This window comes from Hirundo rustica, chromosome 11, assembly GCF_015227805.2.
Source record: "Hirundo rustica isolate bHirRus1 chromosome 11, bHirRus1.pri.v3, whole genome shotgun sequence".
NCBI lineage: Eukaryota > Metazoa > Chordata > Aves > Passeriformes > Hirundinidae > Hirundo > Hirundo rustica.
Window position 1 is genome coordinate 8,837,607 of NC_053460.1, and position 14,515 is coordinate 8,852,121.

The 14,515-nt window shown below is 38.6% G+C and overlaps 1 protein-coding gene across 9 annotated transcripts in view; it reads left to right on the plus strand.

Annotated features, from left to right (window-relative positions):
- Positions 1-531: 531 nt before the first annotated feature.
- SLC7A6 (solute carrier family 7 member 6) overlaps positions 532-14,515 on the plus strand; it is a 29,756-nt gene continuing 15,772 nt past the window's right edge. Inside the window, exons 1-5 of one of the 9 annotated variants that reach the window (XM_040074957.2) lie at positions 532-593; positions 4,808-5,371; positions 9,289-9,414; positions 11,214-11,358; positions 13,856-13,979. In XM_040074957.2, the coding sequence (XP_039930891.1) occupies positions 557-593; positions 4,808-5,371; positions 9,289-9,414; positions 11,214-11,358; positions 13,856-13,979 (996 nt within the window). In that variant the 5' untranslated portion in view covers positions 532-556. The other 8 variants (XM_040074965.1, XM_040074961.1, XM_040074967.2 and 5 more) reach the window with 8 other exon arrangements.

Below are 14,515 nucleotides of genomic sequence, written 5' to 3' on the forward strand. Positions count from 1 at the left end.
GGAGTAGCTATGCCCCTCTTGGAGGCTGGAACACACAAACGATACTATTCTATTTTCATTTCCATATCCACTATGAGTGGCGCATAGGACCTATACAGTAGAAACCCAAAATACCACCAGAATTTAGGGTTTCCACCGTCTCAGGCCCCTCAGCCTCGAGCCTGAGGTGTAACTCATGTGGATGTAACTTTGTGCACCGTCTGCCGGGGCTCCAAGACAGCTCCGGGTCCCCGAGGCCCTCAGGGAGCGCGGGGTGAGGGCAGGGCCCCCAGCCCGGCTGGGAAAGGCGCCGTTCCCGTACCCTCAGCGCTAGGGCTCTTCTCCATCCTGCCCCCGCGGCAAACGGGGAGACTGGACCCCTGCTCCGGCTGAGGCGATCGCGGCTCCCCTCACCCACCGGCAGCGAAGAGGCTGACGCGACTCCGCGGGGCCGGCGGTGCCGGAGGGTCCCGCGCAGCCCCTGCGAAGCTGGGGGGCTTGCGGCTATTCCCTCGAGCCTCCATTAACGAAGAGAAAGGGGGCGCCAGGGAAGCGGCGGTGGAAATTGCGGCGGCGCATGGGCGGGGCGGAGGAGTCGCCATCGCGCACCGGAGGTGAGCATCCCGAGACGGCTCCGCGGGAGCGGAGGTAACGCCGTTCTAGCTCGCGCAGCCCGAGTGGGGTTTCGGTTTCCTTCCCCGCTTTCCTTCGGCTCCCTTCATCGTGGGGAAGGCGGGCAGGGAGCGGCCTCAGTCCGAGGGCTGCCGGCGGCAGAGCAGAGCCCTGCAGAGCATCCGGGGCGGCGGCTTCGGACTGCAAAGTGTGCGGCGGCAGTAAGATAAATGCCGTGTGTGTTTCTGTTTAGTCTTTAAAGGGCCTCCCGTCTCTCACAGCCGTTGCGGGTGCCTGCAGCTACTTCCTTCCCGAGGCTGCCCCAGAAGGCTTGAAATCTGTGCGAACCTCGCTTATTTTATAAGGAGAAGGAGGGTCAGTACCGCTTGTGGGGAGCGGAGCGGCCTCCGAGAATAGCAGTGGCACCGCTAAAAATGACGTGTCCCTCAGGACCTCGGGGGCTCAGGTCGGCGGCGACAGCCCCTGGGGTCGTGCTTATGGCGACTCGATGGTGTCTTGACTTTGTCAAGCCACATGTTCCTTTACTGCTTTTTGACGGTGAAGCAGACGCTGGACTTAGCGAGACACTTAGGCAAGCACGCCTTTCCTTGCTGACCTTTAGGAGTGTTTTTGTTTCTTTTATGTGTTTTTAAATGAAGCGTATTAACTACAGTCTGATCAGGTGCGGCTGTAAGTGCCACCTAAAGAGTAAACATGGGTGTAGTATATGCCTTTTGGCATTATTTTCCCTCGTTTAAAGAGGTTTCCACTTTTCTGCCCCAGCATGAAAAATAAGGTGAATTACTTTAACAAACTCTGCTGTTGTTCCTTCTTTCTTTACCTGGGGCTTATTGTGTAAATTTCGCCAGATGTTCTTCTCACTGCAGGAGTACACTCCCAGCAGACTGATCAAAGTCCCTGTTGTGGGGTTACTTCAGGTTTTTTTTCCCTTGGAAATATGAAAATAATGAAAAACACGAATAAATATGAAAATATGGCTTACTGCCATACTGATAAACTATCAAGTGAAAAAAATGTCATAGTAACTTCTCTTTCATACCTTTTTACATGATAAACATACCTTGTCCTTTTTAAAAAAAAGACCCGGATTTTACAACCAATTGTGTTTGATCAAAAATTGTTGGCAGGATTTTTTTTTTTTTTTTATCATGCTAAAGATGATGTATTTGTATATGCAAGCACAAAAGACTTGATTGAACAGATTAGATCTTCACACTGGGAATTGTTTTTATTGCACGGGCTTCCTGTCTCTCAAGCATATGTATGGTATGGCAGTGATTTTCACACCAGAAAAAAGAAAAATATATCCTAGACAAACTTGAAGCCTTTCCCATGTAAATGTTCAGACTATGAGGTGCTTAAATATACACATTGCAATTAATAAGGATTTCTGGGACTTAATAGCCTTTGATCTGTTGGTGCTTACTTGAATACTTTGATGTTGTTTGCCTGTATAGAGCAATCTTGAATCTTGCTCATAGGGCCAGTTGTGTTCAGAAATAGGAGTTTTACACCTGGTGTATGTGAATAGTCAAAAGTGTGTATGTAAAGGTGTATTACAATGAGAGTTGTTTTATGAAATCAAGAACTAAGGAATATAGAATTTGCTAATGAGTGGGTATTGTATAAAAGCACAGCAAACACAGTAAGCTTTTAGCAGTTTGGTAATTCACCTTGGTCATTAAATCACTTGCAGGTTCATCCCAGGTCGAACTGACAACTGTTCTGCTCGGTGGGAGAAAGATCTTGGCAGATGGTTTCCTCTGAAAGGAAATTCAGTGCTAGTACATTGGTAATTGCATGTTACCCTTCATCAGCTCCTCTGGTCCCTGGCCATGGTGTTATAGGTCTTACCAGAAGATATATTTTTGGTGAAACAGTGAAGCGATCCTAGTTTCAGGTCACTCTGTCCTGGTTTCATATCATAGTTTTCTATACCAACAGCAAAGTCATTTCAGGGGGAAAAAAAAATACATATATCAGCAAAAAGACTCCTCACAGCTGCAGTGATCAGCAAAAAAAAAAGACGCTGTGTTGCACAAGGAAGAAATTCACATGTTGGTTAGCTTGTGTGAGGACAGAACCCTGCATTAGCCATAGCACTCCTGTGGCTGGGCTTTGACAGTGTTAGAGATTGTTCTGATAGTATTTCTAACTGCAGTATATTAGGATAAAAGAGAATGAAGTATCAAATCTTCAGTGAACCATTGTACATGCCTTCAAGCAAATCCTGAAGCTGGGAGTAACAGAAATTCTTTGGAGGGGAAGAAGGAGAGTTGAGGGACGGAACAGGCAAGGTTGAGAGATACTGCGATTGTTCTTTCCTAGGTGGAGATATCGGGCAAGTACAGTCAAGGTCATCAATAATAAAACTATAGAACCGCAGTCACGTGCTGCTAATTGAGGTGGAGGCATTTGAAGGGTGGCTGAGTCTGTAGTCACAGGTAATTGGATGCACCTCTGAACTCCAGACTATGAGTTAAATCAAAGTTACTCTTCTTGTGAAGAAGAGTACTGGCTCTGTGTTAACACACCAGGTTTGATGTGATTTGAATTTTTCAATTGACTTAAATCATCGAGATGCCTGAGTATCCCAAATCATGTGTATGCTTCTGATTGATTTGTACTTTGGAAGGTGTTCTGAGGAATGGGAAATTGGGAATGATGATTAGGATATGTGAGAAAGAAATCATAAATCTGTGTAGTTACCACCAAAATGGTGTTTTACATTTGTGATCAGTTCTTAAAGTATTTACGGAGTTTTGTCCTTTTGCTGTAAGGGCTGAAAATGAACAGGGCCTGTTTTCAAGTGCCAGTAGAATGTCGTAATAATAGCTGTAGTATTCTTGTTTCTTCTGCTGACATTTGTTCAGGGTGAATTGTCTTCTGAAAAACTTCTGCAACTAGTGTCCTGTCCTGAGTTCTTTCATGGAAATGAAAAGACTAAGTTTGGAATTGAATGATATTTTTATGGGTCATAAGTGTTCTTTTAAATCCACATCTTGCAGACAAATTAGTCATGAAAACAACTGCATTGATTATTTGGTCTGCTGTTTTGCAGAGCTTTCTAATGATTGCATAATATTTATAATTGATTATTGATTATATTCATTTATAGATAATAATTTCCTCTTGTAAAGCCGAATAATCTTGTGAATTTATAGAGCACATGTATTTTTGAAGACTTAACTCTACTGCATCACTAATGGAAAGTCAGGCTGTAAGTGGTTGCAAATGAATTTGGCACAAGATAGGTGGAAGAATAAATAACAGGAGGAACAGGTGACAACTGGTGTGATAAATTTACTTTGCTTTTCCTTTGCAGTTTTGCTGGCATTCATCTGTAGAAACTGTGTGGATGCCTCTCTTCTAGTCAATTTAATTTTGTCTCATTATAGTACTCAAGCTTTTGAGCTCTGAAATGGCAGTGATTAGTTTCTAGAAGTTAGAAAAATTTTGGTCTAATTATGTGTAAAATTTGATCTCCTCTGATGTATCTGTTATACTAGATGTTGAATCGTATAAATGATGTGTAGTTAGTAATTAGGCATGTTTAAGGTGTATATTTGGAGTATTGAGGGGAAGATAAACCAGAAGGCATCCAACTAAACAGTTTAGACTGAGGATCTCACTTTGCATTATTTAAAAGAACACAGTCTCTAAAGATTTATGAGTTGGAGATGAAAGATACAATATTTTTCAATAAAAAAGCTGTACTCCATTTCAATTGAAGTTACTTTTTTAGTTGATTGAAAATAATCTTTATAATTTCATATCTTCATTCTAGTTCAGGGATGTCAGATCAGATTTTCTGACCGATGCATCTATGTTCAAGCTTCGAACTTCCATCTTGGTCTTATGGTGCTTCCTTATAGATAAGATCTCACTGACCTTTCTTCTGGTCTTCTTAAGATAGGAGTCCTTTAATTTTGTCCTTCCTACAGTTTTGTTTGTTTTCCTAATGGTAGAAGTTCCTCTCTATCCTAAGTTACATAGGAATTTGTCTCTTTGTTTGTCTGTGTTGGTTCTGCTGTTTAACTGTGCATGAATTTGACTTTGAGTTAAAAAAAAAATTAAGCAACAAAAGGAAATATCTTAATTTATATTTGTAAATCATAGGATAAAAAGGTAGAAAGAAGATTTTGCAAGAATAAAAAAAATTATAATGATTTCAGCTGTCTATATTTTGTTTTAGATTGTGATTTGGAGTCGTGGAGAATTCAGAGTCTTTCCACAATGGCAGAAAGGACAGATTATACAAAATCACAAGTTTCACTGGCTGAATACAGCCCCGTCAATAAAACAGAAAGGACAGATCCAAGTGGAACACAGGATGGAGACCAAAATACATTGCAACTGAAGAAAGAAATATCTTTAATAAATGGGATAAGCCTTATAGTAGGCAATATGATTGGTTCAGGTATCTTTGTCTCTCCCAAAGGAGTTCTCATCTACAGCAAATCTTACGGATTGTCTTTAATAATTTGGGCAATTGGAGGGTTATTTTCAGTCTTTGGAGCTCTCTGCTATGCTGAACTTGGAACCACTATTACAAAGTCAGGAGCCAGCTATGCATATATCTTGGAGTCTTTTGGGAGCTTCATTGCTTTTATTCGTTTGTGGACCTCGCTCCTAATTGTTGAACCAACTAGTCAGGCAATCATCGCCATCACCTTTGCTAACTACATAGTGCAGCCTTTCTTCCCTTCTTGTGACCCTCCGTATCTGGCTTGTCGTCTCATAGCAGCTGCTTGTGAATGTAAGTATTCCTTGAAATTTACTATGGCTAAGTTTTTATCCAGGGTACATTTTATTGAAACAAATCTTAACCACACTCAGAGTTGTTGCATACTGGATCAGCAATGGTTTGAGTTACAGTGGGGAAAAGAAAATTCCGGCACATCAATAACTTGCAGGTGTTCAGTCAGTGAGCGACCATTTTCTCATTTGGAAGCAGAACAAGGGGTTGAACTCTTCCAAGCTTACTTACCTGGCACAAGTGGGGGTACAAATTGTTTTCCCTTGAGAGAGGTATTTTAAATCAAACCTCAGGATGCTCTTGGTGTGGTCTTAAGAGCTGTTGCAGAATGGCTTTTATGCTATAAATTCTGGTGAAATTGGTTTGCAATAATTTCTCAATGGTCACATGGTTCAGTTACTACTCTGCTTTCAAAAAAATCATTCATACAAGATTATTCTTTATAATTGGGATTAGTTGTAACCTCAGTACAGCAGTATGTGTGGCAAAGCTGTTTTGAAAAGTGAAAATTTTGCGTGCGCATAAAATATTGAAATATTTGTATTCATATAGCCAGCTCTGTTCCTCAATATAGAGGAACAGCTGCCCACACACTTCAAACTAGGACTGTGCTTCTGTATCAGAAGAATGAAACTGTATGGGTTGAATTCTGTGTGTCTTATTTCATTTTAGGTGTTTCCTATTAGAAGTATTTATATACTTATTTTACATTTCCAGTAAACAGTGAAAACTGTATTTCAGCAAGTCTATAGAACAATGCTTTGTGATGTACCTGATCCATAGCCGTGTTCTCTGGAGCCTGTCACCTGTATTGACATGATTCTGTATCAAAAAGCTAACACAGGACTCTTACTGCCAACAACGAATGTGCTGCATGAATATGTGCTGCTTCTAACTGCTTCATTTTTGAGGCATCTGTTGGAAGAGCTGTAATGCTCCTTATTGGAGCTGTCTATAAAGAAAAAAGGGAAATGACAGAGCAGTAGCATGTACTTCGGATATTTGACCTCTATAACTGGTTATGATGATTGCACCTTCCATTTTTGTTATTTGTTACTGTTTTGAAAGTATTGACGTGCTGGTTGAGGTAGGGGGAAAGATAACCACAAACTTCTTCCAGGAAATCTGTCAATTTAATCAGTTCTGTTCCCTCCCTTCCAAATGAGTGAAGGGCCTGTAATATCATGTTCACATGCCTTAAACAGATACTGTCTCAAGGTATCTTGGCGCTAATTCAGGAGTGTGGGAGAATCTCCTCTTCCATTTAAGGCATCCCCTCACTCTGAGGGCAGTTAGCCCTTATAAAAAGGAGTTTATTAAAAAGCAGGAAATTAAGACAAAGTGATTCAATTAAAATTAATATATATATATAGTAGGTATAGAAAAATACTTTGATGTCCTCTACATTTGCTGATAATAAAGAGGATATAGCACCTGTATTTTTAGTGGAGACATATGACAGCAGGATCACTCTCAGGCAGGTGGAACAATTTACTTTAACAGTCTGTTTTATGGTTTTATGCTTGTTCTGCCTTGCTCTTAGTGTCAGTGTTAAGACTTACCGCTGCTCTACAACTTCATTTAGCTGTTAAAGCTTAGACTTTTCCGTGTCCTGTCAATGACTGATGTTGTTTGTCACATCCCTAGCTCTGGATATGATTAATCCTTTAAAAATGAAGCTGCTGGGTGTGGAAGTCTGCACATTGGTTAGATACAGATTGTATGTGAGACTGGGTGGATTTGTTGTGGGATTTACTTTTAGTTTGGTCATTTGGTTGTGTTTTTTGGTTTTTTTTTTTTTTAATTTTAATAATAGTAATACTAGAGCTAGTGTGAGAATGGTCTTTGTGTTGCGCAGCATTACTTTGACAATCATTTTGACAGTGGAGTGTTATCTGGTGCTACAGAACTAAACTTGACAGTTCTCAGAAACTTTAGGTGGCTAAACAATACTTAAGTTGAAGAAAACTGTATTTTTAACAAAAGAGAGAGAGAGATGTGGCTTATTCAGAGTATTGATTATCTTTCTTTTGGTTTTTTTTCCCTTATTAGGTATCGGAGTATCATTTCATCTGAAGTAGAGATCAAGCCCTAAATCACTAATAATAATTAATCCCAGTGAAAGTTGCTTAAAAAGTAGGATGAAATAAACCCAGCGAGCAAATACTCCAGTCATTAATACTTAACAGCAGAGACTGAGCTGAGTTGTTTTTTTTCCTGAGGGCTCTTCAGGAGCTGCAGCAGTCCTGACTTTTGAAATTTGATACAACTCCTTTTTTTTTCCTCCTCATCTTGCCCCACTCAGTTGAACCTTATCCAGCTTATCCAGGCTGTCTAACATACTAGTGCTATACTTCTCCGATCGTTACCTTTCTTTTGTTATCTTTTAAATGTTACTGTTTTCAATTTGGTAGCTCTGCTAAGGTCATTTTTGCTCTGTAGTATCATGGTATTCTTGGATTTTGGGAAAGGAAATAATATATCACATCTTTTTATTTAATTTTTATTTACTGCTAACTTACTCCTGAAACAATCAAGATTATTTTTTATTTATATGCATATTGAAAATACGCAGTACAAGAAAATTCTATGAAGATAAAAAGTACAGTAGTATATAAACACTTTTTCACTAGCTAGAGCGACAGCTGAGATTTGGGGGAAATACTGTTTCCAATACAGAAGTTTCAAAAGTACAGTGATAATTTGGCTAAGAAAAATATGTACCGAACTGGGATTTTGTTAAAGAAAGAGCAACTGAAGATACTGAATCCTATTTAGTATACAGCCCTTGGGTTCAGGCAGAGATTGTCTGGCTCTCCACTTCCGAGAAAGGTAATGAATGCAAAAGCAAAATGTTGAGAGTCATTAGAACTGTCTTGGGGAAGTTGGTCATGTGAGTAAGTTTAGTCAGCAACTGCAAAATATTTGTGAAATCTGAAAGTCTCATTTCAAGTTTCATTGCAATCTTGTGAAATAGGTCTGACTAATTTATTTTGGGATAGAATAGAATACTTATTACTTAGAATGCATTTAGAATACTCATTATTTCTTACCAGTTTGTAAAAATCCAGATTATTGTATCACCTGTAAGGCATATGCTCTTTGGAACCACAGAAGGGTTTAGGTTGGAAGGGACCTTGAAGATCATCTCGTGCCAACCCCTTGCCATGGGCAGGGACACCTTCCACTATCGCAGGCTGCTTCAAGCCCTATCTAACCTGGCCTTGAACACTTGGAGGAGTGGGGCACCCCCAGCTGCTCTGGGCAACCTGTGCCAGTGCTCCATGACCCTCACATGGAAGAACTTCTTCATGACACCTAATCTAATCTAGCTTCTTTCCGGTTAAAGCCATTACCCCTTGTTCTCTCAGTACATGCCCTTGTAAAATCGATATGTTATCTCTATAATACAGTTCAGTAGAACTGGAAAAGAGTATTGAGTCACCTGTAACCGTACTTAGCATTGCAGCTACTCCATGGTGTTGAACTCATCCTCAACAAAGCACAAAAAAACCTTTTAAAACACTCTTTTAATAATGTTTGTTCAAAGGAATTTCTCGATAATCTTTCATTTACTAGAACTATATTGGTATGTTGAAATGAAGTGTTTCACGTAGCAGTTTCTTTGGTTTCAGGGTAGTTGCAGAGTACAGCTGATGAGGCAAAATGGGCATGTAATCAGAGAACAGGAAGGTCTTTCCTTCTATCTTGTTGAAACAGTGTTTAAAACGTCTGTTACCTGTTGCCTTGTTGGAACCAGTGTGTTTTGAGTGCCTGGGTATTTGGCTTAGTTTAACCTAAGTATTAGTATAACAACAAAGTGCATATTTAGGTTACAATTAAAAGCTTTGAAAAGTGAGTTAAACTGAGCATTGTTCAAATAGCCTTTTAATTTTTCTTTTTTCTTCCTTCCCTAGGTCTTTTAACATTTATAAATTGTGCCTATGTTAAGTGGGGCACACGCGTGCAGGATATATTTACTTATGCTAAAGTTGCTGCCCTTATTGCCATCATCATCACCGGACTTGTTGAAATATGCCGGGGTAAGCTTGTAAAATTAAAGCAAAGGTTTGTGTTTATCAGTTAAACTGAGTGACTGGTCTAGAGATTGTAAACTACCTCTGTATGTTTTATGAAATACTTCAGTAAAAAAAGTATAATACAGCCACCTTGAAAATACCAGTAATACCAATGTTAGGCATTGTCATAAAGCAGTGTCACGAGATATCTATCTTATCTCAGTTGACTTTGAACTTGGTAAAAGAAGGTAATTGATTGCTCAGCAATGTTGTGTTATTTACAGCCTGCGGTACAGATTTAAAAAGGAAGTGAAAACAGCAATACACAGAGACAGCAAAATTCAGTGGGAGTGGCGAAAGTTGTAAATTTGTCTAAGGAACATGCTGCTTTACAGTGAGATGAATTTTTTTTTTACAAAATGAATCTACTGTCTGAAAGTGTCTGAACTTAAAGCACAAACACGCTAAGAATATGTAGGTAGATTTCTGAAGCTACAGCTCCATTTTTGCTCAAAGCCTGAGTTCTGTCATAGATGTTGAGAATTAGAAAGGGTGTGTGTTGGGCATTGTGCCTTCAAATTAAGAGAAATTCTGAACTTAGTTTTGTTGTTTGCCCTTCCTTTGGGAAGGATTTGTTGATGTGTTAGCTTAAGAAAATTATCCTGCTTTCAAAGCTGCCATAAAGGTCCGTCTTTTGCTGGTAATCTGACAATTTGTGTCCTTTGCTCTAACTGGTTATTGTTGAAAGTTCATGAGCAAGATAATTACTGTGAACCGATCAAGAATATGCATATATGAGCACCAGGTTTTATCCATAGCACATCTGCCCGTCCCTTGTTTTGTAGGTACTGTGCTTGTTCACACCTAATTTCCTTGGCATTGTCTTCTTTTTCTAACTCAGCAGTTGTTCCACGTACGTCTGTGCCAGGGGAGTAACAACGTCTGATTGGGATAAAAAGTACAGGAGAGAAATAAGTAAAGATATTTTAGAGGCCTCAAATATTACAGTTTTAATGGAGTCTAAATACTTCAGGATGCATAGTATAGGACATGTTTTGGAGGCACTGTAACTTGCCTTTCTGCTTTTGGTGGGTTTGTATGTGTTTGTATATAAATATAGTTTGAATATATAAATTGTGATTGGTGAACTTGTCTTGACTTGCTTAAAGTCAAAAGATGGCACATGTTTTCACAAACGCTGGTCCAAAAACATACATATGTGGCATTTTTTTGCTTCTTTTCTCTCACATTTAGCTTGGGAAAATTTTACCTTAACAGTACTACTTTATTCTCTGTTAATTTTTTTCAGTTTTCTATTTTTAGTAACAAAACCTTAAACATCCGTGTAGGTGTTTGTATGGGGTTTTCTTGTCAGAAAGAAGTCAGAGTTATCTAAAGTAATTTCTAATCTTTGTTTTCTGCATAGGCTAAATGTTTGAAAATTTAAAAGTATCTAGAAGAATAGAGTGGGTTATTTTCTAAATATATATGCTATAACCCCCCCCACACACTTAACCTGAGTACTATCATTGCCAATTGTTCATAACTTATTCTGAGCTTAATGTTCCTGAACTTCTTGTGCCACTGTGGACAAACCAGATGTTTAATTGTGGAACAATATCATACACACCCCATAATTTTTAATAGTTTTAAGTGCTATGTATTCTCATGGCTAAAACATGGAGTAGAGTTGGAAAAAAGGTCTTAATAAGCAGATTTGAAGGAATTATTGTTTCTGAGGTGTTTTTGTAATTGTAACACATGGAAAAGTGTTACTTACTGTATTTCATTGTCCTGTCCTTCATTGCATCTTTTACACACAGGACATATATGGCACTTTAAGAACTCTTTTGAAGGATCCTCTTCTAATCTTGGAGACATCTCCCTTGCATTATATTCTGCCTTGTTTTCTTACTCTGGTTGGGATACGCTCAATTATGTAACAGAAGAAATCAAAAACCCAGAAAGGTAAATTATTTGATCTTTCTAAATGTGGATGGTTCCCAAGTTGCTGGGTTTGTGACTGTTATTCACTAATAAATTCTGAGCTTACACAGAAATGAGTAGAAGTGCTCTGCTGGTGAGGCTGTGGATGGCCACTAGCAAAGATTTACTAAACTCCATTGAAAGTAAGAAAGAAATTAAAACATAAGAACAAATAAATGTAGATGATTGCAGGATGCTGTATTCAGTGCTAGATAAGCTTTCAGTTCAAGGTGTTATTACTATTTATTATAATGTGTCAGTGTTGCAGTGGAATAGGTTCCTAAGTGTTGTCTGTGTTTACCTGTGCAATCATTCTGATTTCATATTTAAGAATATTAATCTTTTCCATTAATTTATGCTTTAAAAGTGTGACTGGCTAATCTTGCCCAGTTTTGAGTCTGTAAGCAGACACCTTTACATTAGAATAGAATACCCTTTGCTGAATTTTGCATACTATTATAAGCAATAGCTCAGATTGCTATAGCTGAATGATAACGAATGAGCTGGTTTTTTAGTTCTCCCAACTGATTTTGACTTTTGCAGTTTATTTCCTTCTATGTTGCATGTTGAGTTTTATGCTGAACATTTATCTAACCAGGAAAGTTATCTATTAAAATAGTGGGTAAGTACTTTAACTCTAAAAAAACCCTAGCTGTTTTTAGTTAGAATGAATTCCAGATTGACACTTTGTTTCTTTGAATCATCTTGCAAAGATTTGATGCCCTTATTCAGAAGACATATGTTTTGTACTTTCATCAGTCATTTGGTCCTTCAAGTCGTGTTTTTTTCTGCTGAAAAGCTTCTTTTTTGAGTATTGTTGCAATGCCTTTTCTTCCTTTTAAAGTTAGTATAGTGTTCTCTGTTATCAGTTTGATAGCTCTTCTATTAGATGTATCGTTTTGAAAAACAATTTTTCTCACAGGATATTTAGCAGATGAAAATTTCTTCATAATCATTTGCTCTAGATAGGCATCACTGCCAATACAAGCTTCAGTCTTGGTAGAATGGTAGCTAGTAAAGTTAACTTCAGTTTTCAGCTTTCTGCACTGATAGTTCTTAGGAATAATGAGGTATTCCAGACTTCTACAAAATTACTGCAAGAATTACATATTTTTCATGTTCACTGAATTGGTAGTGCCTTCTTGCTTGTCCACCCAAAAGATGTAATCCACAAATTACGTTTGACATCATCCCTTGGCGTTAACCTTGGATGATGCAAAGTCCTTAAAATGCGATTTGAGATTTTTGTTACAGTGTGTAATATTTCTGACTTAAATTTACAGTTTTCTGCTTCTTTTTCTTCTCTGTGCTTGGATTCATGGTCTCTATGAGTATGCACATGAAAGAACAGTCAGAACTCCCAGTTACTAATTTACTGATTTATGTAGAGGACTGTGGTGTATGTTTGTTTTTCTGCTTCCATGGCAGCAGACAGAAACAGCTGGGCTTCTGGGCTTCAGGAAGTTTTTGAGGAAACTTTCAGAGTTTCAGTCAGACTGATAATTTTTATGCTTTGGGATTTTGTTTTTTGGAGGTCTTTTTTGTCATCGTTATTGAAAACAACGTTCATGGCAAATGCACATCAATGTCACCCTGCTGTGTTTGGTTTCAAACTGGGCAAATACGAGAGTAACGCTGTCAGTTCTGCTTCCCCTTTTGAAAATTTTGAATATTCCTGTGAGGTTTGAGGAAAGAATAAGGGTGAGAAAAGCCAAAGCCTAACATTAAAAATCTGCTTCTGCTCTATAGTTTCTTTCTGTGGAGCTGCACACTCAGGGCTCTGAGTTTCTCTCACAGTTAACTCCTTTCTGCTCACATCTAAAGGTTTCCTGTTTCTCTTGACATTTTTTTTTTTGTATAGCTTTCTAGACACGTGTTTGTTGGTGAGATACACGAAATGCTGGGACTCATAGCTGTTCAGCAATTTTAGATCTGCATCTCTGTTGTGGGGCCCAGTTAGTTTGTTCTCTGCTGTGGTGAGTGCAGATGAGAAGAGCAGGGGGTTGGTTTAATAAATCTCCCTGCACCAGTTCCAGAAGTCAGAACAGCCCCTTTCCCCAGGGAGAAGGAGTGCAGTACCTCAGAGCTCTGCCTCTTTGGGTTCTAATTGTGGTAATTAACATGGACATTAGGAAATAATTTGAAGTATATAAGTTTGAAGGCTGTTGCTACAGATCTGGAAACCTTGAAGTTAGAGTATTTGAAGAGTACTTGCAGAGAATCCCTTTTTACACATAATTTAGGTTTTAAGTTAATATAAAAAGCAGATTTTTTTCCAGTCTTCCATATTAGAATTTCTAGTTATAAAAGAAACCAAACTCTGATTCAAGAGATACCTTTTTTGAAATCTTTATGCTGGCTTCATTACTTTTCTATCTATTGTAAATGATAAAAATAAATAACTTTAATATGTTACTAATGGTATTTTTCTTTTCCTGCAGTTGTGGGTTTTGGAGTTTTGGTTTTTTTTGTGTTACAGGAACTTGCCCCTGGCTATTGCAGTGTCTATGCCAATTGTGACTGTTATCTATATTATGACCAATATCGCTTACTATACAGTGCTGGATGCTCAAGCTGTTCTTGCTAGTGATGCTGTGGCAGTGGTAAGTTGACCCAGTGTTACAAACCAGTGTTTGAGATCGCTTAAAAAATCATTGGTAAGGGTATGAGCAAAAACCAGATTCAATATTAAGCAACAGCACACTGAGGTCATTGGCAAGATTCACTCTACTACTTAGAGAATAGTTAAGGCACACCAAGCAACAACAAAACTAAATCCAATCCAGATGATCACAACAGAATTGAGCCAAGAACTGTCTAGGGGTGGGTGGGTGTGTGTGTAAGTGCGATGAAAAGATAGTGAGAGCAAGGACAAAAAGGAATGCAGCTTTAAAGCTTAACACTCAGACATAACAGTACTTTAACTTAACTTATACCTTAAGCTTCAGTTATAGCTTAACATTAAATAGTACTTAGTGGCACTTAGGCTAACTTACAACCTATAAGTCAAGCTCAGCAACTTAACAAAAGAACACCACTTAGCAGCATGTAACTTAGCTTATAACTTAACCTTATCACAGGCCTAACTTACTGAGATATCTAATGTACTCGAACATCTAAGAAAGCAGTATTTATCCCA